Raw genomic sequence first — 26,525 nt, 5'->3', positions numbered from 1 at the left:
ATTGTTTGTTTGTTCTGTTGTTACAGCACCTCCACTGGATGTTAACTACAGCTTCCAGTAGAGTTTACACTGCAAGATTGGGGTGGGGAGGAAGGGGCGAAATTTTAAAATACATATAATCCCTCCCCCTCAAAATGAGTATTGTCCTGGTAGCATTCCAGTCAGTTCCTTGAACAAAATATATTTTAAAAATACAAATATTGTAAATGTACAACAAAAGAATTTTCAGCACTAGATGTGAAAAGGCTACGTACAAATGTTTTCGCTTGTGGTGGGTGGAAAGATTTTTGCGTCAGTTTGAATCTCTATTTTTTAAACGCTGATGCTCGTCTGCACTATGCAGATTCAATTCAGAAGACCTGCGATGCTTTTTTTTTTTTTTTTGGTTGGCAGCAAGTGTATCATTAAAAAGAGCAAGTTAGAAGTGTTTTGCATTTCATCTTTCTGAGAATTCGTCTACTGGCGCATATATAACTGACAGTTAAAATTAGACATGTATTAAAATCCGTTACTGAAGAAGTCCTCTGTCTTCCACTGCGCTCAAAGCTTGTAATGTCTGAAACCAGCTAGAATATACAGTAATTGTCATTCAGTGAGAGTCTATCCTAGAAAGTCATGCTTCAGTGGAGAAGACTGAGTTTCCATTTGAAATCAACAAATTAATCCAAGACAGGTATCTGAAAGGGCAAGTTTAATAGGAAGCAGCTACTGGGCTCTCAACCATGATAAAATGTTATTGCTGTTTCCCTGTAAATTGGCTAGGAACATATGATACTTTCTGCATAAGAGCTCCATTGCTGTTCCAGAGATATACTGCTCAAGCTATCAAAATGATGACAGTCTGTCAGTCCCCATAATAACTTGCCACCGGATGTGGCAAGAATATGTGCACGCGCGTGTGCATTTACAATTGCCAAAATGTTCTTCCAGACACAGAGAAAGCAGCCAATATCCCAAACATTATTTATAATGTAACGCAAAAACAATTGCTGTGTCAAATCAATGCATTTTCAACAGAAATACTAATGAGCTACTAGGGAAGTAGAAACTAAAGATGGACACACAGATCTGGATAAAAATAAGAACAATTCTAAGCACTGTTAAAAACCCAACCACATTCATTGAAGTTTGAAAAAAGACTTTACCAACTTGTTTAAAATTCTCACAAACTTCTCCCCTGTTTCAGTCTGTAGCAGTAACAAATCAGCAGTGAGACCCCACAAGAAAGGCAGTTCTGGGATTCCCTGAATGAGACTAGGAAGTAGCTAAACTCTTGAGAAATTTCAAGCCTGAGGTGCTTTGGGTAAGCAGCATCTGATCTCTCAGATAATTATTCAGACAGAAGCTTTTGAGACTCGCCCATCTCTAGTAGAAATGTGTACCCCAGCATGGTTTTTGTCATCCAAGTACCTTGAGTGGAATATTAATAATCGCACAGGGCTTGATCATGCCATTTAGGTACAGACCTACATCGAGGGCAGCACACTGCCCCAGAAGGCGATCTAATTGTAATTGTAATTGTCTCCAGCCATTCCTTCCAAAATTTCCCAGTGTTCACCCAGTGCTACATCCCCACAGGGGGGCACAGCTTGTTTCTTTCCTGTATGCCTGCCCAGCTCTTCTGTGATTGTCCTTCCCACCCCCTCAACCAGGGATGGCTCCAGGCACCAGCGTTCCAAGCAGGTGCTTGGAGCGGCAGTTGGAAAGAGGTGGCAGTTTTTCCGCCGTGGTGGCAATTTGGCAGCAGCTTCTCTCTTTTGCCGTCCACGGCGGCAGTTTTTTTCACCGCTGGGGGCGGCAAAAACTGTAGAGCCGGCCCTGCCCTCAACTCCACCTTGTGGTTTCTTGTGCCCCACAGATGCATAGGGAGACAGCAATCCAGAGACTGAAGTGCAAGGATTACAACTGTGCTTGGCTGCTAAACAGTGGCATAAAAGGAGGAGGAAATTCTTGTGTCCTCAGACCCACCTGCACACCCACAAAGCAGCCAGGCACAACCTGGCGCATAATAAAACTGTATAGGAGAAAAAAGAATCTTTTGCTACACTTGCGGTGGCCACTGTAGTCTCTCTCGTGGTAGACAGAAGACTGGACTTGGTTGTAATAAATATAAAGGGAATTCTTTATGAAGAAGACTTCTGGTACAGACAAACCTTGTAGCTCTTTTGTGGCTCTCTAGCTCCCAAACTAATTATAAAATCTTGTGCTACCTATTGTCACCACCACACAGGCTCTCCTTAAAGGTATGTCTACACTGCAATTAAAAACCCATGGCTGGCCCGTGCCAGCTGACTCGAGCTCAAGGGGCTTCGACTAAGGGGCTCTTTAACTGCAGTGTAGACATTTGGGTTCGGGCTGGAGCCCATGCTCTAGGACTTATGAGGTGGGAGGGTCACAGAGTCATACATCTATACTGTAATTAAACAGCCCCTTAGCCCGAGCTGAAGCCAGCTGGCACAGGCCAGCCATGAGAGCCTAATTGCAGTGCAGACATACCCTAAGACTGCGCAGGCAGTCACAGAAAGGACTCCCAACTACATTGCAGGCAGCAGCAATCTCCACATGACCTAGTTGTAAGTCAAATATCCACAATAGTTTATTTAGATTTTCAAGCTTTATCTTGCTAATACTTCATTTTTTTACCTGAGAACCCAAAGACCAATAAAAGGAGGCCACTAGAAACTGAGATGGTCAGCAACCCAAGTAGAAAGAAGAAGAAAAAAAGTAATCTGAGGTTGCCGATGGTATCAATATATATTTTAATTTCTCATTAATGAAATTTAGGTGCATTCTGTCTATTACTTTGTCACTAATATATTATAGCTTTTAGCAATATACATACACACTCATATGTACGTACATACATGCACATCCACACCCATGTGCTAAACCTCTCTCATGACTAGAGACTTTCACTATCAGACTGCAGCACTAAACTGGGAAAAGAAAAGCTCTAAATCAAAATGTACATTACTTTCCAGTATTTTTTCCAAACATCTTTCTACTACCTTTTATTATCAACATTCATAAACAGCCATGGAGTGAATAGAAAAAAGTGAAAGGCAATTCAACAATTTTAAGAATTGCCAGAACTCAATGATCAAAACAAATAAAAGCCACTTAAAAATGCAAATTATAAATCTGAAACTAACTAATAAGTAAACACTTTTAATAAAAACAGCCATCTTCATTTGTAAAAGAAGTTCTCATACAAGAAGAAATATGGTTCTCACCCTTTTAATTAAAAAAAAAAAAAAGAAAGAAAAAAAAGAAAACCCAGAGGAGCAAATTGACCATAAATATAGCAGTCCTGTAGTGCTCAAGATACTGCTTTTTGTGGGAGTTTACTACTGGGAAATTTATGCTCACTGATACCAATTTCATAAATGCTTGAACTAGGGGTGCTGGCTTCAAGTGGATTCCATTATATACAGGGTTTACAGTTTGGTTCAATGACTCTCAGCATCCCCACTCTACAAATGGTTCCAGCACCCCGGTATACTATATTATGGGACAAATCTGTCATTTCAAAAATACATATGTAAATCTCATAGAAAATAAGAGAAGTACTTGTTTTAGTGATTCTAAACTAATATAAAGAGACCCTCTGCCTGTAAGAAAATGAAAGAGATGCAGCACTGTTGGCAAATTCTGTAGTGGAGTAGAAGTTCATTAACACAAACCCAAATATGAGGGCTTGTGTTAATGAAGTATCTTTCTTGTAGGAAAGAGAAACCCAGGGAAGTTACCTTGTTGGCTGCAGGATGTTTTCATTTGTGTATTCAATTTCTCTTTTTCTGTTGGACATTTCCTTGTTCCTTCACACCCCTGCTCAATAGCCAACCTTCCCTACCCAACACACACAAAAAATCCCTAGCAGTTTCAAGTTAGTAAAGCTACCAATAAGCTCTCTCCATTGCCAGAAGATGGACTTTCAATGCCAGACACGTCAACTTAGTTATACTCAGATTTTCACTTCTCTAACCCCAGCCACTACTGTCCTTTGGGCTTATCTACAATAAACAACTTCATCCCGTTTGAACACTGTTGGGAATAATCCAGTTAGATGCTATGATGATAATGTCCACAACCTAGTGGCCAGTATAGACTGCAACAAATTGTGCTCAGCATCATGTCAATTAACTATGATTAAACCCAGTCAGGCAAGGTGTTTTGAAGAAGGACACCACCTCCATGACTTGGAATACTGAGACTAGGTCACACACTGGATTTATACACACAAGAATTTCACCTATGGAAAAATTCTACTTTTGTTAAAAGTGGAAAAGGTGTCCTCCATGAGCTTGATCCAAAGCCCATTAATGCCCATGGAAAGACTACCATTTACTTCAATGGGGTTTCATTAGGGCCTATACAACAAACCCTAATGTTACTTTGTATGATGACAAGTCTGTATTTAAGCGATGCCCAGTATAGGAACAGCAGGTCAAGCTGAGCTGCATTACCATTGCTGTGAGGTGGGGAAGCTTGCACAGTGCCTGCCTTCACTAAAATCTGGCATTAGCATGCACTAGCAGAATGCTACTTTCATACAACCCAAATTCACTCAACACTCGAGAGAAAAAAATTAACCTGTAATGAGACAATCCAGACACTTGCAGGCTGAAAACACCTATTAGTTTCACACGGGATTTGATGCCAAGAATGTGTGTTCAAGGCCTCTTAAAATACATACATACATACACACACAAACAACAACAAAAGCAGTAAGTAAAATAATCCCTAGAAATGTGGACAAAAATATAACAAAGTCATATGGCATTGATTTTTCATTAAGTGAACCAAGACTTAAAACTGACCATGATACAGCTTTACCATCCTGAATTACAATAGTTGTATACAATCCTACCAATTTTATTATGGCTTGGTACAGATATGCTTCACCATCTATCGTACAGACACTCAATTTTAAAATGTAAATGGTACAGGATATTGATAAACCAATTAGCACTGATGCAAAGCAAATTCCTCTTTTATCTCAATTACAACATGACAACTTAATAGGTCAAGATAGTCTAACATCTGAGACAAGGGCAATTCAATAAAACAACTGCATCTTGATATGGTAATTAAGAGGAAATGCGAATCCATTACCCTGCCTTTTGTGTGAGTGTGTATGTGCACGCATGTGTGTGCATATGCCCTTTTTTATTTATTTAAATTCTGAAGCCCTCTTGCAGTTTCTGTCATTTAAATCAAAAACCATAGTAGGACATGCAATAGTGAATTAACAAATATCTGCAGTATCTGTAGTTTCTAGTGGGCGGTTGTAAAGGTGTAGCTAAAGAGATGAATAATTCATGAAAACCCTAAGAAGCTACGCATTTACAGGATAATCTTCTCAGAAACACAGACTTTTCTTATTTATAACCCTACAAACGGTATTTATAGTGATGTAAGCTTGGGCAAGGGAATCAAAGGTAAAATATTGCAAAGTTTAATTAAATGGCTTGTTACATGTAGAGGCTCACGCAGGACTGGAAACGTAAAAATTTCTAACAAAACGAATACTTTAAAATTAAAAAAAATTGGTTTTAGAAATTAAAATATTTCAAAATGTTGCTACCTACAAGTTAGATACATCACTTGTTACAGAAAAATGTTGTTCTTAAAACAGGAAACAGTTTAAGCAAAGTAATGGAATATATTTTGGATTTTTCACCAGGAAGTATCTGTTATGACTAGCATGCGAAACAACAGTAGTTAAGTTTGACAGGAGGGTAAATTGACATTTTATGACTGCATCCTAGTTTCTTTTGAGATATGCACAAATGCTAGAGGTTTCTTTTTAACACATTTTGGGGCAATATTTAATGTAGGCAAATAAAGCCAAATGGAGCCATGTGGGAGCATAATGCTTGTGATACTCAGTACATTAGCCTATGCGTCAAACAAATATACCTCCATGTTATCCGAGTACATTTACATTTTATAGTGCATGTATCATCAGAACAGAAGAAACTGAGACATCATAGAAAAAAATATAATGTAACTTTAGATATTTGTAATATTTTATGGCCACTACAAAGAACATTCCTGTTCTCAAGGGTCCTACTCTTCGTCAAATAAACAAGCCTTATTGCATTCTAATAATGAAACACTTCTACCTTTTTTTCCTGGCAGAATCTCATCTATTCCTTCTGATCATCATTCTCTAGCCACAAAAAAGTCAACCAGCACAGCTCATAAAATCTGCTAATACAAAAACACATAAAATCCAACAAACCTGATTCCAAGATTCATAGCCTCAGCAGTTCCAATCATACTGATGGCTAAGAGCATGTTGTTGCAGATCTTCGCAGCCTGAAAATAAATTAAATACTAAGTAAGATTCTCTGTTTCCATGTAGATATCACATAGGAATTTTTTTCACACAGCTCCAACCGGATTTTGACTGAATATGGTTAAACAGCCTCTCCCTAAATGTAACACCTGTAAGTACCAACGTACTATAGCATCAGGTCAATGAAGGTTGACCTATGGATACTTCAGATAGCATGAAGTATATTTGTTTTGCTAGCACAATAACTCCGCTTGCTTTGATTTGAGTGTGCGGGCTACTTGTTCTTTCAGACTATACCATAAATCTATTTCACAGTTTTTTAAGAAGACTGTGACCACTGAAAAGTACAATCTTAACAAGCCAAACTGCGAAAATGCTAGTTCAGATGTGTATTATTGGTTACCAAGTCAAGATGCTAGGTAATGGTACCATGAGATATTTTATAGAAGAATTTGCACCTTTTTGCTGATACCAACATCTTGTACTGGATTTCATTGTGGATTCTAGATAATTTACTTGGGGTAGATTAAAGCGAATTGGGTTAAAATGGAAGACAAGTATGGTAACAAAAAGGGAAAGGCCAGGCTGATTGAATACCAAACATTCCGCAAGCATTACCTGTCCAGTTCCAACCTCTCCACAGTAGATCACATTGGAACCCATGCATGTCAGCAGTTCTTTGGCAGCATCAAACTCTTGTTCCACTCCACCAACCATGAATGTAAGGTTCCCAGCTCGAGCAGCTCCAACACCTGAATTGAGAGGAAAACATTAGATTCAATACCAACCTTTTAAAAATCCAAAAAACAGAGACAAAAAAGGCTCAACATCTGATTTTTTAAAAAATATATTAACATTTTGTTACAAATATTTTGCATACTTCTAATCAGAAACAGAAGATCTATTTCTCTGAATTAAGGGAATTTGAGACCAATGTCCCACATATAATTTATAAGGGGAAAATGTATTGCATAACAATGTAAAAAAGTTTTAAAAAATGATTAAACATACACAATATTTACAACTTCATTCCTATAAATCTGTCCCACCTTTATCAAGGGTCAGGAAACAAACACGATAATTCATTGGCTACAGAATTTTCAAATGGCAATACATCAAGTTTTAACTTATGATATCTTTTGTTCTAGGGGAAAATAAACAATTCTGATGTGAATTGCATCCTCTTCAACCCCGTCTCCCGGACAAAACTGATTTTAATGGATGTAACTGCCCGGTGAATTTGGCCCAAGGAGACTACTTGGAAAAGTGATTAGCAACTTAGCTTTACAGTTCATTTTGCAATACAGCTAGGAACCTAGACACCATAAATTGTCTACGCTATGCATCGAACCTTGACCTATTAGAACAGACTGCTGCAAGTAATGGCCTACTTCTGAATTTAATATATTCAAGCAGTTCCAGTGTTTTTACAAATAAAAAATCCAAGTGAGGGAATTCATTTTTCTTCCACATTTAACTATTTTGTTTCCACAAAAAAAATCAAACTGTCTTTCTGTTAGGGTCCATACTGCTTTTAACCAATTAGTTACGATAACAACTATTATTAAATGTTTTAATTGCAGTAGTAGTAGAGATCTAATTGGCATCGGGCCTCATTGTGCTAGACGTTGTAACATGAATTTACAATCCCAAAGTGCTTACAGTCTAAGGCAAATCAGAATTACCTTTCTAAAAACTAACCTGAAAAAGCCATCAGAGCAAAACTCCTTCTTTTAAAATGACATTCAATGGGACACTTGCTCCATTTAGTTTTTCCTAGTACACAGAAGCATTTGACTTTTTTTTAAAAAGGTCACTTTTATAAAAGTATGATTGGATTCCAATCTCAATTAAATCCATGGCAAAAATCACCACAATAACTGAAAACCCAGTTACAATGCAGAGGTTTTGATGAATTGGTCTATAGCAGTTGATCCACTCCCCTGGCAAGTCCTGCCCCTACCGCTGCAGGTACAAAAGCCCCCAAGGCAATGGAACCAGTGCTGTACTGCTACACAGTGAAGGGGTCAGGATTTGAGTAGGGGATTGGACTGCCTTTGTATGTAGACCATCATAGGTTTTTTTTAACAGTGTGGCACTGCCAGAGTATCCACCACTGTAAAGCTCTTCCCAACACTATAAACTCCGAAGTTTCAGCATTGCAGCCACCACTCCTCAGCCATTGGATGGAGGATTTCCTCTCACGTTCTCTCTTCACGTAACTTCCAATGCCCACTCCCAGAAATCTGGGACAGAGACAGGAGCCTGGATTTGGGGCCTAAGTGAACAGATGATTGTCATATTGTTGGCTACTAATTTACCATGCAACGTGTCTGCAAAGATCACTACATAATTTTCATGCTGTTCCCCTAGCTATTTTTATGCAAACCACATAATGACCTTTTCTTACTAATCCTGTGATCTGACCTGCAGCAAATTAAGTGGACAATTTAAGTCAAAGCTTACAAACAAAATCCACCACTATCCATCATAGGTCAATAGCCTTGTATCTAGATTACAGACTGCTAAATAGCTTCAGAGAATCATTTATTAGAGCAAAATTAATGCTGACAATAGTTTTCAGCTGGTTAATCTTTTGACAGCTGCACTCTCTCACTCGTACAGATGCTTACATTTTGAGTGCAAAAAATTAAATTAGTTAAGCAAAAGAAAGAAAAATAATTTGTTTTATAATGAGGAAGCCGTGGACATTTGTACTTCTAAAAACAAAAAATCATTCATATCATGATGGGTTTTTCCATCAAGATTCCTCACCAATTGTCAGCCAACTGATCAGAAACAAACAAGCAATCTAGCAAACACACAGTATTGGTAATTTGTAGTCAATTCAGCCTCAAGATGTCATCACTTCAGCTCCAAATGGAAGCAAAAGGGCATAAGGACATGCACACCACTAATTTCATTTCATGATTTTGGAGTATAATAAAATACCAGCACTATAGTTCTTAACACTACTTAAGGCGAGAGCACGAAGGAGGTACAGTGGCTTGAATTTAAAGGAGGAGCACTGGTCACCACTTTTGTTCCTGTATTTTATGTCTCACACACCAATTAATCAACTCTTTTGCAGACCCTCAAGATCCTTATGTCCCTTCCCCTTCTCATCCTTAGAGAATGGCGGATAAGAAATTACATTTGTGATCAGCACAGAATTTCACTTGTAAGATTCTCCCCTCCAGCAAGCCAATGTCATTGGACTCACAAGGCCCCAATACTGCACTGGGTTTCTCTAGAGTTGCCTCTGTTGTGTCTGTGAAGTCTTACGGAAGTCCTGATGGCAGAATGCAAAGCAGGATCGGGAACCAACTAGCACACTGCCCCATATTCTACTTTTCTTACCATATAGTCATATGACTATAACAGTACAGAACAGAGAGAGAGAGAGAAGGGAAAACATTTTTCCTACAACAAAAATATTAATAAATTAAATTTTAAAATCTAAGATGATTTATTGCTGCTGGAAGGTATGGGCCAATCTTTGAAATCCTGAAGGTGGAGCCCTCTAGAACAATAGACCTACTTCCTTAAACGCGGGAGGGACCACAGATCTAGGAATCAACTAAATGAAAAAACAGCAATGGAGGTGGAGGTCAAATGTTTAAAATGAAGGAGCTGTACGGGGACAATGAATAGAGACCCCAAGATAGCACTCACTGCTCCCTGAAGGAATCCAAGGAGTGAGCAGAGGTCACCCAAAGAAACTCTGCACAGAGAAGAGAATTGACCAGGGAATGAAAATAAGACACACATTCTCAGAGAGCCTCCCCATCAAGCTTCCACCTCCTGGATTGGTAGATGGCTATCTTGGCCACTGCCAGTTGAAGGGGATGTCTCGCATAGAGTCATAGATGGGGTCTGCATAGAGGGAGTAGAAGTGAAGAAATGTTGCAGCCAGAACCACAGCAAGATGCTCTACAGGAGCCATAAGAGGAGTGCAACCTGGTGTAATGGAGGTAGGTGTGTGTCTCTCTCTCTCTCTCTAGTTGCCTGTAAGGTGTGAGACTGACAGCCTTGGAGTCTGAAGTCCTCTATTTGTACACTGAAAGGGTACAATATTAGGTAGTAGCAACAACACTGTTATGCAGCCTACCTCAGTCATATCTAGAAGGGCCACCTATGGGGTGAGAATTAGTTCAGTTTCCACGATTCCCTATTCAGGCTGCCAGAGGTGTAGTCAATTAGTGTCAAAAGTGGTGATGTGGACACTTGTCCACTAAAACCTGGATCATAGAATCACAGAAGATTAGGGTTGGAAGAGACCTCAGGAGGTCATCTAGTTCAACCCCCTGCGCAAAGCAGGACCAACCCCAACTAAATCTTCCCAGCCAGAGCATTGTCAAAGCAGTCCTTAAAAACCTGTAAGGATGAAGATTCCACTACCTCCCTAGGTAACCCATTCCAGTGCTTCACCACCCTCCTAGTGAAATAATTTTTCCTAATATCCAACCCAGACCTCCTCCACTGCAACTTGAGACCATTACTCCTTGTCCTGTCATCTGCCACCACTGAGAACAGCCTAGCTCCATCCTCTTTAGAATCCCCCTTCAGGATGGAGAACACGAGCTCATTTCCTTGAGGCCCAAGAGCTTTCAGATGGTAATGGTAAGTGGTCACTACTGACCTGGGCCAGTCAGGTCACTACTGACCTGGGACAGGTTTGTGCTAAGTGACCTACAAGTGAAAAGCTCTGTACCTAATCAGTAATCCCCCAAACACCTATTTCTCCTAATTAATTCAGCCACATTTATTTAAACCTCACAGCATCTTATACCTTGAAAATCCTGAGGTGTGTATAAGACCTACTGGTATGGCAGCATTTCCAGCTCTAAGAGCTAGGCTTTTACGACCACACTCCAAACATTTGCAATGGTAAGAGCAATTTGATAATACCCAGCTTGTTTATTATTTAGGAATGTGAACTGAAAATCACTGAAAGAAAATAACCAATTGCATTTACATGTAAATGATTTGCTCTTATTTTAGAGCACCATTTTTACCTTCTCCCCAAACAAAATATAGTACATTAAAAAAAATAATAGACCAACATTCTAAGGTGTGCATTGTCCAGTTACATCGTTGAAAACAAAAAGCTTCCCATTGCACCTAAGTGTGTGCATATACCAAGATAATCAGAGTCTTGCTGTGTGTTGTGTACACACACTCACTTTGTAAATGATTTTATTGTTGACAGTTAGAAAGAAAAACTAAATTTAGCTTATCCATTGATTATGAAAACTGTATGATCCTGTGACTGTACTGGAGACTCCAGCTCCAACCTTCACCCTGCCTTTTGGAACCGTGAGAGGTTTAGGCATAAATATCTCTTTCCTCCTTGTTCTACTATGTATACAGTGGATTGAACAATGTTGTATTTAAAACTAATTTATGATCTGAAACAGATTTAAAAACAAAAAAGAAAACAGGGTTAGAGTTTTAATGCTCTCCTGTTTTACAATGTTGTACCTTCTAGTGTGAGAGTTTAAGCTTTGACTGTTATGCTTTGGAAAATGCAAGAGAATACTAGCTCCTTATTCCAGTATTCTTGCAAAAATACAGTTTAAAGGACTATAATCCCCTAAAACAAGTAGCTTCTTGTCATCTCTTTGCTGCCTTTCACATAGGCTTAACTTGAGAGCTGCATGTGTTTGTTTTCTTTTAAGGGTTATGTGATTCTTATTAAAATTCTTGCCAGCTCACATGAAAAACTTTGTCTTAAGCAGTGCACAAGTTACACACTAAGCACCAAGATACAGGAAGAACCTTCACCAAAATTCTGTGAAGGTTACCATTGTTTTATTATATGTAAAACCAAAACAAACAAAAAGCACTTAGAGGAAACACCAGTTATAAACCTCAATCAAAATTAAAAGCAAATTATTTAAATTCTGATATGTACAATAGTAGATTAAATGTCATGTAATCATACAAAGACAAACCGGGAACCATTTTCTTCCACTAGTTTGCTAAAAATAGACTTACGATGTCTCAGACTTGGGAAATAAGGGCAATGCTCCCAGAAATTCCAACAAAAGTAAGTATATTTCTTATTATAATAAAATCAGGCAGCCATATAAAGCTAAGGCAGCCATATAAAGCTATTTTATGGCTATATAACTAAACACAGTAAATCACTTAATTTACTCAAAAGAACTTAAAGGTTTTAACCAGTGTGCCATCAAAAGAGATAAAGAAGAGGGCCGATGGGACCTGGGCTGCAATGTGAGCCGTCTTTAAAATGCAATTGTTCTAATCATTTTCTACAGATGCAGCCTCACAAGGGGCTGCTGTCACAGGGACCATTTACGACTTGTTATGGTGTCTCTATTGTTTACCAGCGACATGCGCTAAAAAGGCGACAGCTGGGACAGAAAGCTGCTACTCAACGAACAATATAATCCCGTGAAAGTAATCAACAAATTTAAGGGTGTTAATTAACTTTACACTTTATCATGTTCAATTAGTTGTCCTTTCTAGAAAAGATTGCCGTGCACAATCGGTTTAGAGCGTGCCATGTTTGATTTGTAAGTGATCACTGTTTCTGTTTCAGAGTCCATGTCAGATGTTCTCTTGGGTTTTGGTGACACAGATGAATGGCTCTGCACATGTTAGGGTGTGATCTGGTTTAACATAAACCAGCATAACATAACCCCTTGTTACTGTATTGTTGGCCTTAACCAGGATGGAAACAACATGCACGTGTGTGTGTGTGCGTGCGCACGCACAAAAATATACCCACAAATAACTATCGAGGTGGTTCTACAGACAATACAGAGTTTAGTTTCTGCTGAAACACGGACACACAAATGGACAATTTTTCATCATTATTTCTCAAAGCAAGACTTGTCTTTTAGGGGCACGTTTGGGATCATTTCCTCCCAGCAAGATCTCTAGTTTTGCTGCATTATGCACTACGCACAAGAATGTTCTTACATTTTACATAATGCACATACCCTTTTTAATGGCAGCTGAACAAATGCTGGATAGATGTAGTAAGTGCTGGTGTATATAAAATTCTAGAATATGATTTTTAAATTTCTGTGCTATTTTTATATAATTACAATTTGCCTTTTTCTCCCTTTAATGCACCTGTTCCTGCTTGCTAATGGGACAAGACAAAGCTCATGATGAAGTGACAATGTATTCACAAGTGCACCTTAATGAAAGTCACTGCAGTTTCTCTGTATTGATAAATAGAACTCTGCATCAAAATATTTCATAAGCTATTGATGTTTGAACAAAAATGAAAACTGAGGTTTAGGTCAGTGCTTTGAAGAAGTACGTCTTAGTGCTCAGTATTCTGATTCCTAACAAAAAAAGAGTTTGTTAAGGAAGCCTCAGTAATCTATATATATAGATATCTTTTTCTTTTTACAGAATAATCTAGTTATACGATTTATTGAAATACGTCTACACAAAGACAAGACTAACTAGCAGATTCTTGGATAACATGTCAACTAACTACATACTGACAATTGTTTATCTACTTATATTGTGCACAAAAATCTTCACTAAAAAAAATTCAGAAAAGTTGTTAACTTTGAAAGCTAATAATGGGCTAAGTTAAATATTTAAGAAGGAAATTACAGGCTACATCTGAAATAGCTGAAACCACAAAACACAGCAGCAGAAAACATTCATTTTGTGCAGAAGATCTGCAGGGAGAAGGGAAGCGGTCGATAGATCCCTAAATTGGAAGCAATAGCTGCTCTTCTATCCCAAGTTGGCAGCTGCTACATTTGCAGACCTGGTTCATTATTTACCCATAATGACCATCAAGCTCCAGTCAATGTCAAATCACAACAACTGTCAGCAGCTCTTTTAATTAGCCTTGTTTGAATTCAGATAAATATCACAATGGCCCAGCTTCTGCTGAAAGGAGCAACAGAACGCTGTAAGAGGTGAGCTGCTCTGACTTCAGAATCATCAGACTGTGTTGAAATCTAAAGAACTGAAGTAAGTATATAGGTGTATTTTTTAAAAAAACTGAAAAGGGGATGCAAGCGGTTCTTTTCACAATCTCCCCACCATGGCCCATAGTTCCTGTTTATGACAAAATTTGTGCATCTGAATTCTCAACTCATGAAGCATTACTCTAAAGTCTAAAAAAAGTAAACATCTTAATGCTTTAATTTTCTCCTTATTTAGAATGGTTTAATTATACTTCTAAATGCCCAGTTTTGCATATTTTGTAAAATTGAACCAAAAATTAAGGAATGTACATATATACTGGATTATCCTCTCTCCTAATTTATCTCCTTCTGTTTGTTATCCTCAGGGAACGTAATTTTCCTTTGCATCAAGCCACTCTCATTCTTCCTGTGTCAGCAGTAGAATAATAATCTCTCCACCTCCTCCTTCCAAGTATGGACAAGTCTGAAAAGGAAGACTGGATTGGACAGTGCGCATTACCAACAGGGCACCCAGAAACCAGATACTCGAATGACAGTAGAGCAGATTGAAAAGGAGAACGTGTGTGGATGAGGTGCTCAGTTTGTTAGCATCTTCATTCTGGGTGGGCCAGCATGAAATGGAGTACTAAAATATCTGACTTTGTTTTCTAGAAGCATGTTAAAAAAAAGATACAAGTATGCAGAAGTGAATGTTGCATCTCTTAATACTTGTATCCCAATTGGGATTGGGCCCAACTACGCTAGGTGCTGTACAAAATACAAAATATAATAGCAGTCCCTATCCTAAATAACGTATACTGTCTAAAGCACTAATCCTGCACTGTAATCAGTGCATAACTGCTGTGCCTGCTAACAGCCCCACTGACTTCAATAGAGATAGGGACGCTAATGCATTGCTTTTCACATGCGTGCATGCATCACAAGGATATATGGATATAAGCCATAGATCCATATGGATGTTGCAGTGATGCAGTGTGTGCCTGTAGGGCACAGATTTAATTAAGTTAAACACCACCAGGGATCCAAGGTGGTGCATATGGAAGGATAAGGAAGTGGTTAAACCAAAATCAGAATCGTTAATGAGAAGATTTATGCTTTGAAAGGAGTGTTGAGTGAAATTACGTAGGGATCAGTACTTGAACTTAGTCAGGGACACCAAAAAAGTAATAAAACCTCCAACTAATTTAGATATGTTATATCAAGATGCCGAGTCCCAGAAAACAATATGCATTCTTACTAATTACAGCACAAAAGACAGAGCAGAAGCTGTAGTCAAGGAAGTTTAATATGAAAGGAATGGGTCATGACAAATTTACAAGAAGCTTTCAAGAAGTCATTGACACCTCAGAAATTATTAGCCAAAGAAAATAGGTCACAAAAAGGTAAATATATGTAGAAGTTACTGTAGCTTCTGCGACAAAATATAACCCAAAGAAAGTTATGATGAGGTTGTTCTGTATGCTGCAATTTATAAAGTACTGTGTTCAGTTCTGGTCACTGTAATGTCAGAGAGAAAGATTACAGCACTTGAAAAGCTGCCGAATAGGGTAAAAAGGCTACTACTCCTAAAGGAAATAAATTATGATGACAAAGTATAAAAAAATTCTTTTACCTTTACATTTGTAATGCCTAAAATAATATATATCTAAAACCTGTACAGAATCATTTAAAATCAGTAGGTAATGCCAGTGTTCTCCCCAGCCCCCTGGTCAAATACAAATCCTAACAAAAAATATTAGTGTTCATATTTGAATTCTGGAATTTATTGCCTTACCACCAATGCCTGACATTTAGCTCAAATCCTCATGCACATCCACAGTGCTATATTCCAAAATATTAAAATGACAATTGCGTTGGCAGTATGTGGAAAGAAAGGCAGTCTCTCAGAGAGTCAGAGTCAGGGCTTTACAAATCAAAGGCAACACCTTGAATTTTACCCAGCAGGGAATAGGAACATGGTACAACTGGCAAAGAACTGCTGCAATATGTTCCTGGCATCAATTATGCCAAGATTCAGAGCCATCTTCAAGGACGGTCCAGTACAGGTCATACTGCACTAGGACAGTTGTTATGGGGTTTATGGACCCCACACTAAATCAGGGCAAGACACGGAGCAGTACTGGCTTAGGGAGGTCCCACCCCATAGCAGCTAAAGGGAAAGCTTCAGGTGCAGGGATAGTCTAAAAGGGCACTGGTAGCCCAGGGGAAGAGCTACAGGAAGTGAGGGTGATGACCGGAACTGTGAAGGGCATGGCTATAGTATTGTTAAGGCTACTCTGAAAGCAGTGATTCAGATCCCCCCAACTTTGGGAGCTGGAAACTCACTGGAGTCTGAGAACAACAGGACAGCATCCCACTGTCAGACTAAAAGGATACTCCTAAATCTGTGACCACCCCCCACATGGAGGAGCTATGGCCTGATCGGAACCAACCTACGGGGGAGTACAATTTGGGGTGGACCAATGAGAGATACAAACACTGTAATGCCCCTCTATGACCCTGGGATGTAGGTCCTCTTACCTTGCTCCCCCACCACTCTGCTGTAACAGAACCCTAAGGGGAGTGGAAGTGACACTCAGGAGAGATTGAGACACACCGCATACACCGCCCCGCCAGAATGACCAGATCAGAAACAACTGTGGAGCCACTGCCTGACCACTCAGCCAGCTGGCTATCAGACTGACTCACTTATACCAACCTAAAGGAAAGAGATGTCTGCATAACCATAGCTAGGTCCTGACTGAGAAAAAGATAGCTAACACATTACCCAAAGTGGATAAAGTGGCTCTCTTGGCCAATACCATCACCACCACCACAGGTTCCAGTAGTACAGTAGAACCTCAGAGTTACGAACACCTCAGGAATGGAAGTTGTTTGTAAATCTAAAATGTTCATAACTTGGAACAAAACATTATGGTTGTTCTCTCAAAAGTTTACAACTGAACATTGACTTAATACAACTTTGAAACTTTACTATGCAGATGAAAAATGCTGCTTTTAACCATCTTAATTTAAATGACGCAAATCACAGAAACAGTTTCCTTACCTTGTCAAATCTTTAAAAACTTTCCCTCTATTTTTTTAGTAGTTTACATTTAACACAGTACTGTGTACTATACAGCAGAGGTTCTCAAACTGTGGTCCGTGGACCACCAGTGGTCCGCAAGCTCTTCAGGTCGTCCACAGATCGTTTCCTCTAAAGGTGCGTGCCTGGGCGGCCACACACACGAGAGAATGAAGGGCCACCCACCTAATTAGTGGAGCTGCGTAGGCGTGGCTTCACTAATTAGGTGCCTGGACCCTGGAGAAGATGCACATGTAAGGTGAGGTGGTGGCCTTGAGGGGAATGGGGATAGGTGGGAGGGGGCAATGGGGAGAGAAGAGGGGATGCGGCGAATGTGGGACATGCAGGGCTGCAGGGGCCAGAGAAAGAGGCAACTTTCCCCAGCTCCAGGGCTGTGGCTGCCTGGGAGAGACAGCCCTCCTTCCCAGCCCCAGGTCTGTGGTTGCTGTGGCCGGGGAGATACACCCCTCCTTCCCAGCCCTAGCTCGGTGGCTGCCACAGTGGGGGAGAGAGGGAGAGACCCTCCCTCCTTCCCAGCCCCAGCTTGGGGGCTGCTGTGGTGTGGGGAGAGAGGACACATCCATCACATTAGAAAGGTAAGACTATTGGTATTAAAATATGAGTTGTGTGCTTTTATTTGTAAAACAAAAAAAAAGTTTATTATTAAGGTGTTTTTTTTTTTTAATATAGTGCTTTTATCCAAAGCGCTTTACATTAGTTAGCTAATGGTACAAACAACATTTGGAAAGATCATTAAGTGGTCTGCCGAGACCCTCAGCAATTTTCAAGCGATCTGCGAAAAAAAGTTTAAGAACCACTGCAATACAGTATTTGCCTCTTTTTTTTGGTCTCTACAGCCTAGTTGCATACTTTTGGTTCCAAATGAGGTGTGTGGTTGACTGGTCAGTTTGTAACTCTGGTGTTTGTAACTCTGAGGTTGTACGGTATATAGGAATATGAAAATAACATTGAACTGTGAATCCTGTGAACCAATGGTAGACAAACTCAATTAAAGGGGCAGTAGCCATCCCTGCTATACATTCAAAATCCTTCCACCAACCTACTAGCATCATCTCAATCTTTTCTGGATTAAGTTTCATGTTCCACACATCTAGGGTGACCAGACAGCAAGTGTGAAAAGTCAGGACACGGGATGGGGGGTAATAGGAGCCTATATAAGAAAAAGCCCCAAATATCGGGATTGTTCCTATAAAATCAGGACATCTGGTCACCCTACACACATCTAAATCCCAATCCTAGCCATGTGCTGCAAAAGCGAAGAGATTTCATTGTCTAGGTCTAAATAAGAGACAGAAATGTATATCATCCATATACTGATAGCATTGCACCACAGATTTCAGAGACCATAACACAGTGAACTTGAGTGGTGATAGAACAGAACCTTGTTGTACCCTGTGAGAAAGATCTCTAATGACAGATGAATAGTTATAAAGCCCCACTTCAGTTCTGTGTTTCCGTTGTTTCATTTCTCAGAGAAGAGCTAGCCAGGGTGTGCAGACAAGTCAAAGTCTCATGGTTACTGGTATCAAAAGCAAAATGACAGAACCAAGAGTCCACATGGACATCTTAATTTTTACTTTCATCTATCTTGACTGATGAATATAAATTGTAAGTTCACCAACACACACTTGCAGTTGGACAGACTTATCCCTCTCTGCATTTACAAGGAACAATTGGCGACAGTCACAAATGGCCATGTTTTGAGACTGGACTGTACTTTGTTTTATCTGATTCTATGAGTCTTAAACACATTAATACCATATAGAATACAGGTGTCCACTCAAGAGTTTAAACCTCAATTTTACAACAGGGAAATGAGTGATTTTTCTCTTTCAAGGAAAAAAGGATTTAGAATTTTTATTAACTTTAAAATATTTTCCAGTAATAGCATGACAGGAGTAACACAATACCAAAAAGACACAGCAAAAGAATGTGTCTAATACAAAATAGGAGAACAAAATTATTCCCTATGCTTCAGAAATGGTGCCTTTGTCCTTCCCCTTCTCTCCCAAGGCATCCCCAAATAGGCCCCCGTTCACCAAAACACTTAACTACATGCAGTTGAATAGGAAAGGTCCTAAGCATGTGCTTAAGTCCCTCAAAAGAGACAGATTTAAGGATATACTTAAGTATTTTGTTTAGTCAGGGACTCACTTAAAAAGACAACAGCTACATAATCCTGCAGTCATTTAGGTAAAATTTTGTTGGTATTTCTGCCCAGGTATCTGTAGCCACGTCTAATTGTGTGGAGGGAATAAGGAAATCATTCAAACAGAAAATGACAAATAAATGTTTTTTTAAAAACAATGAACAACTTAGAGAAGAAGGGGATGGAAAGGAGACTCCCAGCTCCCAGACTTATAGTTTCAACTTCAAGGAGCAAAAAAATGTGGAAGAGAAGAAAGTGTGACATGCATATGTACATAATTATGCTTTTTGTAAAATAAGAGTATTCAACAGTAGCAATAATTAAATTCTCAAACAATATAACACATTTTATATATATTAGATCTATATAAAACCTGAAAAGTGATACATAATATGCTTCAAAAGAAATCCAGTTCTGGCATTTTCCGTTGGAGGCTTGCCCAGCAGAAAAGTTTGAATTTTAACTATAGAGTAGTCTAGGACTTGACATCTAAGAGAATTTTATTGGATCAAAAGGGAAAAGCCTTTAAAAATATAGAACTGCAGGTTACATTGTAAGCTTGTGAACCACTATGTTGTACTAAACTAAATGGGATGGGGGTGCTAAGGTTTAGAACTTTCTGGATAATCTGAGACACCATAAAAATGTGGGTTTTAGACGCTGCTATCCTTACCCCCACCCATCTTAGCGTTTGAGCTTTACAGGGTATAGTAAACAATCCACATTCTATTTTCTTTCTTTCAACTTCTCCTCCTAAGTACAAATTTACTTGCAAGGTGTGTTTTCACTTAATTTTGTATCCATAATGCAATGAAATATTTTCCTCAAATAATTTCAGTTTAACCAAACAAAGAGGAAATCACAGAAGCTTTTATCCAGCCGTGGAAGAGCCAAGAGATGTAGCAATACAAGACTATGAACAAATGCTATGAAATCAACCTAAAGAGAAACATTACAGAACTTACATTTGATGAATTACGTGACTGTGATTATAAAATTCTCTCTTACAAAAAATATCCTACGTGGATCCTCTATTCTGCAAGAGGAGTAATAAGGGAGCTGTGGCTAGTTAGGTTCTCTTATTTCAGAGAATCCTATCTCATGATACTGCACTTCAGTGTAAACTTTAATGCATTGATCAGTGCCCTGAAAAATTACTTGATGCAATTTACACATTAATTTTGAGCAGCTATGGTGTAATTAAAATCACACTGAACTCTTTAAGTACTTCTTAATACAAAGTTTAAATTGGAAACATAAAAAGTAGACTGAAATATCTCATAGCAGAAAGCAGAAATATATCATTAGATCTCACCTTTCTACTTAAATACACTGTAGCTTTACAAATCTTTATACGCTCCATAGGCTTAATTTCCATGGAAATGAGAATGTTTTCAATGTGTTTAGTACAATGAATCAAAGTTCAAAAAAGCCCCACAACAAAATAAATTGTGCTTGTGCACCCCATACTTGTCAACTTTTAAAAATAAATAGACTTCCCCGACATCATTACATTAACACACTTGCGGAAAAAAAAATACTGCAAACTACTTTTCTTTAAAGGTAAATGTTTGCAACAGTATTAAATAAAATGCCAAGTTCTTCCACTTAAAAGGAAAAAAAAGGAAAATTGCCTTTTGCCCATGAACAGAATTAAGAGGGTAACAAAGTTAATTATTTCTCATAATCAGTAATTATGATTAGATAAGAGAGTCTTTGGTAATGAACTGTTCTAATGATGGAGGACTTGCATCCCAAGAAATATAATAGTACATTAGCATAACTGTGTATGCAAAGTACATAGAACCACTGCCACAGTTAACTTGTCATTGAATGATTAAATAGGAATTCATAATTAGAAAAATCCACAGCGTAATTTATTGGCCTTCCTGACAGTTCTGGTTCATTAGAAGTTGATTACCAAACAGTGACCTCTAGTGGTCCAGGATTTTCTCATGCTCTCTTGTTCTCTTAAAAAGACAGCTTTCAGCTGGTATTTAACCTAAAAAGCAATTAATTTGAGGAGTTAAAATATGTTTTTCTTGCACATTCTAGTCAGATTTTCCTCTTCCTGTACCCCTAAAGTATATGCACGGTACAAAGTATAGTTCTAGAAAAATGTTTACCTTACTGTGGTCATTTATAAAATATACAGATGTATATTCTAGCTGAAAGAACAGGAAATGTTGAACTCAGTCTGAAAGAATTCAGCGCTGAGATTAACATGGTTTTCACAGAAATGAATATTTATATACCAATTAACATATGGACAGCATGTCTTTTAACAGTATTAGAATCATCAGTTATCTAGTGCTGGATGTAGAAATTAGACTAGCTCATTTTTTAAGTAATCCTTGATATCAGGAGTATAGTGCTGCTAAGCACCAGAAGACTGACTCATAAAAAAAAGCCTCCTAGATCTGTTCGGAGTAGAATAACCATGGGTTATTTGGTGCAAGGCATCCATTTAGCTGTAAATCTGCAATACTCATTTGACCTGTACGCCAAAAGAACACATCTTAAAAAAAAAAAAAAAAAAAAAAAAAAGGTAAAATTTGCTTTTAGGTGCAAAATCCTCTAAGCCTTCAGGAATGGAATTTGCTTCAGCCACCTTAATTAATAATTCAGTGTTAAGCCATTATAAAACCTCTTTTTAAATTATCCACTATGATATGTTACTTTCCCTTGTTTCTAGAACAATGACGGAGTTAAGATAAAAACATATTTTGCCATCTATTTCAACAGCGAATGGCAAGTAAGAGAATAATTTAGAAGCTTGAAACAAAATTTATTTTTTAATGAGAACTTATGTTCTACAATATATAGGAAAAACAGCTTTTTAAAATTTGTTGTTTTTAGTTTCACATCAAGTTGCATTTTCCAGAGCTAAAAGAAAATATATCTTTGTTTTGATTGTTTGTGAAGCCTTTCACACAGACTGACTATGAAAATAATATCCCTTAATTAGGAAGAGCAGAAAATGCAAAAGTGTTCAGGTCCCTGTTTCATACAAAACAGAGATTTTTCACCCAGGACCATTCCAGCTTCCCAAACAGGGGGATACTTCTCTTGACCTCATATACTGCAGTCAGCTTGAATAATTTTTGCATGCATAGGGAGTGGAAAGGATGGAGGGTAGGGATGAACACCCACTTTCCTTGATTCACCATTTCTGTAGACCAGTTGTTTGTGACTATGATTTAATATAGTGGCTAGACAATGAGTTGGGCTTCCCACAGCAAACGAATCACCATTTAATGCTATTATCAACAGTTCATGACCCACCAGCACGAAATGTCAGCCTGATTAATTTAAATGCTGCTGACCTCAGAAAAGGTAAACCACCTTTTGTCAGAATATTTTATATATTAAAAATACACAGAGAATATAAACATCTGATTAAGCAAAAATCTTTAAAATAAAATCTATTTGCTTTTGCTCTGCTGTATGCCTTAAAATATGCAAAGCCACAAAATAATGTTTTTAATAAAATGCATTTCATTTGCTAGACTAGAATGCAACCCTTCAGATGATATGCCTCACTATACATTAAAATACACTGTGTTGTTATAGGCCTGTTGGTCCCAGGATATTAGAGAGACAAGGTGGGTAAGGTAATATCTTTTATTGGACCAATTTCTGTTAGCAAGAGAGACAAGCTTTTGAGTTTACACAGAGCTTACACTGACCTGAAGAACAGTTCTATGTAAGCTTGAAAACTTGTCTCTCTCACCAACAGAAGCTCTCTAGTGTACATTAAAGTAACATTTGAAAGGTGAGTTCAAAAAGTCTGACCTTTTGTATGTCATCAAATTAGGTTATGAGTTTAGTTTAAGAGTTGTTTCTCTCAATTAATACTATGAAATAATAATCAGAAATTGTTCATTTTTCCTCTGAAATCAATGAGGTTGCATGACATTCAAGTCAGTGCACAATCTGGCCTGTGTATTAGAATTTTCTACTTCTATTTCCTTTAATTTAGGGGCTGCATAAACAAGATAGGAATATGCTCCATATCTTCTACCAAAAATAAAGCAGAGTTTAAGTGGTCCATCTTGAAATCCATACTTTGTTTTGCAAAGAGAAATTACCACCTAAAAAAGATAGAGTATCTATATCTATCTATATATCTGTATTTAAGGAGCAGTTATTTAAGTGAAACTGCATGGCTCATAGAAAAAAGTTAATTTCAGCCTAGCAGTGCTTAGAAAGTTTACTGGGTGTAGTTTAGAAATCTCTAAAGCTTCATATGAATTGAGTTTAACAGAAACATTCTTCTGCCACATCTACTTCACAATGGTCAATTTTGCTCACGCAATTCTGCAACACCATATTAACAGCCCTAGTCAGCAGGTCAGCAGATTTTTATGGATCACTTCACTCCCTGATAAAAGTTTTGGGTTTTTTTAAGACCACAAACTGCAATAAAGCTGATAATAATTTGGCTAATCCTTCTTATAAACTCGCCGTCCAAGATCTCTTTCAAATTAAAGCAGACAGGGGTATGACCTAGAACTGTTAAGTCTCCTTTCAGTATTTCTATACATCACAATATGTAAATTCCTCATAACAGATATAACATTACTTAGAGAAAACAAAACTAGCCATCATATCAGAAACCAATATCCCAGGCTAACGCTGAAAGGACTATAATATAAACAACCTAAAACTGGGCAAGATGGCTCCACTGCTATGTTTTTAAAATCTTTCTGGCAGAAATTAATCCTTTTAATTGAGTACATTCTCTACAGAAATAAAAAAGAAGGGTAGGCTCCAGGAAACTATTCAGTATGCATCCGATGAAGTGAGTTGTAGCTCACGAAAGCTTATGCTCAAATAAATTTGTTAGTCTCTAAGGTGCCAAAAGTACTCCTTTTCTTTTTTCTTTTTGCGAATACAGACTAACACGGCTGCTACTCTGAAACCTATGCAGTATGTATTAGTATACTGATAGGATCTACACTCTCTCTTTGTGCTATAAGCCAATTTCACTTCTCCATATAGGCATCAGAATTTATGCCAAAATACAGGGAATAAGACCACTTAAACAGATCAATACCAAACAGTCCAGTTTTATTTCTGAAGATCATCCTCAAACAATCTATGACACACATTGATCTGTAACCATTTGGCCCATATGAAGAGACAAGAATTTGCCTTGCCACCTCTTGACATATAGAAGGTTTTTGAGTGGGTTGACTGACCTTTCCTAGTGCGCTGCCTTGAATGATATGGATTGAAATTTAGAAAATATATACATTACAGTTAACATCAGAAGCTAACATCTTACTATAGAAATACTCCTGAAAAACTAAATCCAGACGAACGATGCCCACTCTCACATTCCTGTTTTATCAAACATTGCAAGAGGGCCTCACTGTGTTAGGCACTGTACAAACATATTACTAGTGATGGTCCCCATCCCAAAATGTTCACAATTATAAAATAAAGACAAACAAGTAGGCCAGGCTGGAATGGGAGAGGAAGACGACAGTAAACAAAAATAATAGGATATTTTAGCACAGGCTGTTTCCACAATTTTAGTCAACTGGTAGAAATAAATCATTATCCAACACTTACCTAGCTTTTAATCAGATGGTTGTTTTCTGTATGCATTACAGCGGAGGTGAGGAGGGACTTGAAGAAGGAAATGGTGATGGCTTTATGGATTTTGTCTGGAGCCTTTCCGTTGCAATAGGGGCAGCATGGGACAAAGCATCAAGATGTTTGCAGGAGAATTGAAGAAGTGGCCCATTGAGGCTGGTATCCTTGGCAGAGTAGAGACCAAAGATGATCTCACAATAAAATAATTGGACAGATAGTTTGGCCTCATCCCACCAGTGGCGGGCTCTGAAGGTTAGAACAAGTTTATGTTTGGCTTACCCGCTTCCACTGCATCAAAATAGGAACTTAAACAGGGGTGCTGGAACAGTTTATATAGTGGGGGTTCTGAGAGCCACTGAACCAAACTGTAAGCCCTGTATATGATGGAAACCACTTCAAGGCAGAGGGTGCTGCAGCACCCCTAGTTCTAGCACCTATGGACTCAAAGAAGGGAGGATAACAAGCCAGGAAGATGATCTTAGCAGCAACATGGTGAGTAGACTTTGGGGGGGAAGGGGCAAGGATTCAGGCCAAAGAAGATCAGACTGAATGATCAAGGAGGGGGATAATTAGGGCTTGGACAAAAGTTTCATTAGGGTGGGCAGACAGGCAAGATCAGATCTTGGACAAGTTGTACAGGAAAATGCATCAAGATTTAGACACTGCCGAGACAAGTGAGTGAAAAAGGTGTCAGAGTCAAAGATAAAGAGAGATTATAGGCTTGAGGTGATCCTATACTAGATAAATTGGAGGATGGTGATGCTGTGGACCGTGACAGAGAAAGGAGAGTGGTGAGAGCCTCAAGGAACAGATCCGGTGCTCAGTCTTGGCTATATTAATTTTTTGTTGATGGGTGCTCAAAAAAGAGAGATGTCAGCAAAACAGTCTGAGATTTTAGTTGGATGCAGGAAGACTGGTCTGGAGTATAGATGAGTCATCATCATAAAATGGAAGTCAATTCTATGTTTGCATATATGATCACCCAGAGATATGGCATAAAGGGAGAAGAGGAGGGTGCCAAGGAAGGATCCCTGAGGAACCCCCACCAACAGGGGGAGAGAGGAAGAAGACTACTACCAAATGAGACACCAAAGGGATGTTCAAAGAGAGGAGAGGAGAACCAGATGGGAATGAAGTTATAAAAGTCAAGAGCTGACAGGATTTCAAGAGGAGTATGATCAAATGTGGCAAAACCAGCTGATATGTCAAGGAAGATGAGGGTGGAGTAAGGGCCCTGAGGTATGAGAGGAAGATAGAGAGGCAAGAGTCAAGATCAGAGATGAAGATGGATGAGAGGGAACTACAAGGCAATAGATGACAATAGCTTGAAGGGGAGGGGAGAGAGGAGCCTGATTGAATGCTGTTCCATGGAAGTGGGAAGAGGGAGGAACTGAACTTGCCAGGAGAGGGAGGAAGAAGAGGAGGAACCTAATAACTTTGCCACAACCATTT

General features: G+C 38.6%; 1 protein-coding gene across 1 annotated transcript in view; it reads right to left on the bottom strand.

Annotated features, from left to right (window-relative positions):
- The window catches only part of HIBADH (3-hydroxyisobutyrate dehydrogenase), a 130,637-nt gene that overhangs the window by 11,633 nt on the left and 92,479 nt on the right, over positions 1 to 26,525 (bottom strand). Inside the window, exons 5-6 of the mRNA XM_077811345.1 lie at positions 6,923 to 7,056; positions 6,248 to 6,324 (exon numbers count right to left, since the gene is read on the bottom strand). Of these exons, the coding sequence (XP_077667471.1) occupies positions 6,248 to 6,324; positions 6,923 to 7,056 (211 nt within the window). The remainder of the gene's footprint in view (positions 1 to 6,247; positions 6,325 to 6,922; positions 7,057 to 26,525) is intronic.

The sequence above is a fragment of the Eretmochelys imbricata genome, chromosome 2 (genome assembly GCF_965152235.1).
Source record: "Eretmochelys imbricata isolate rEreImb1 chromosome 2, rEreImb1.hap1, whole genome shotgun sequence".
NCBI lineage: Eukaryota > Metazoa > Chordata > Testudines > Cheloniidae > Eretmochelys > Eretmochelys imbricata.
Note: the sequence above shows the minus strand (reverse complement) of the source record. Positions and strands in the feature narration are given on the sequence as shown.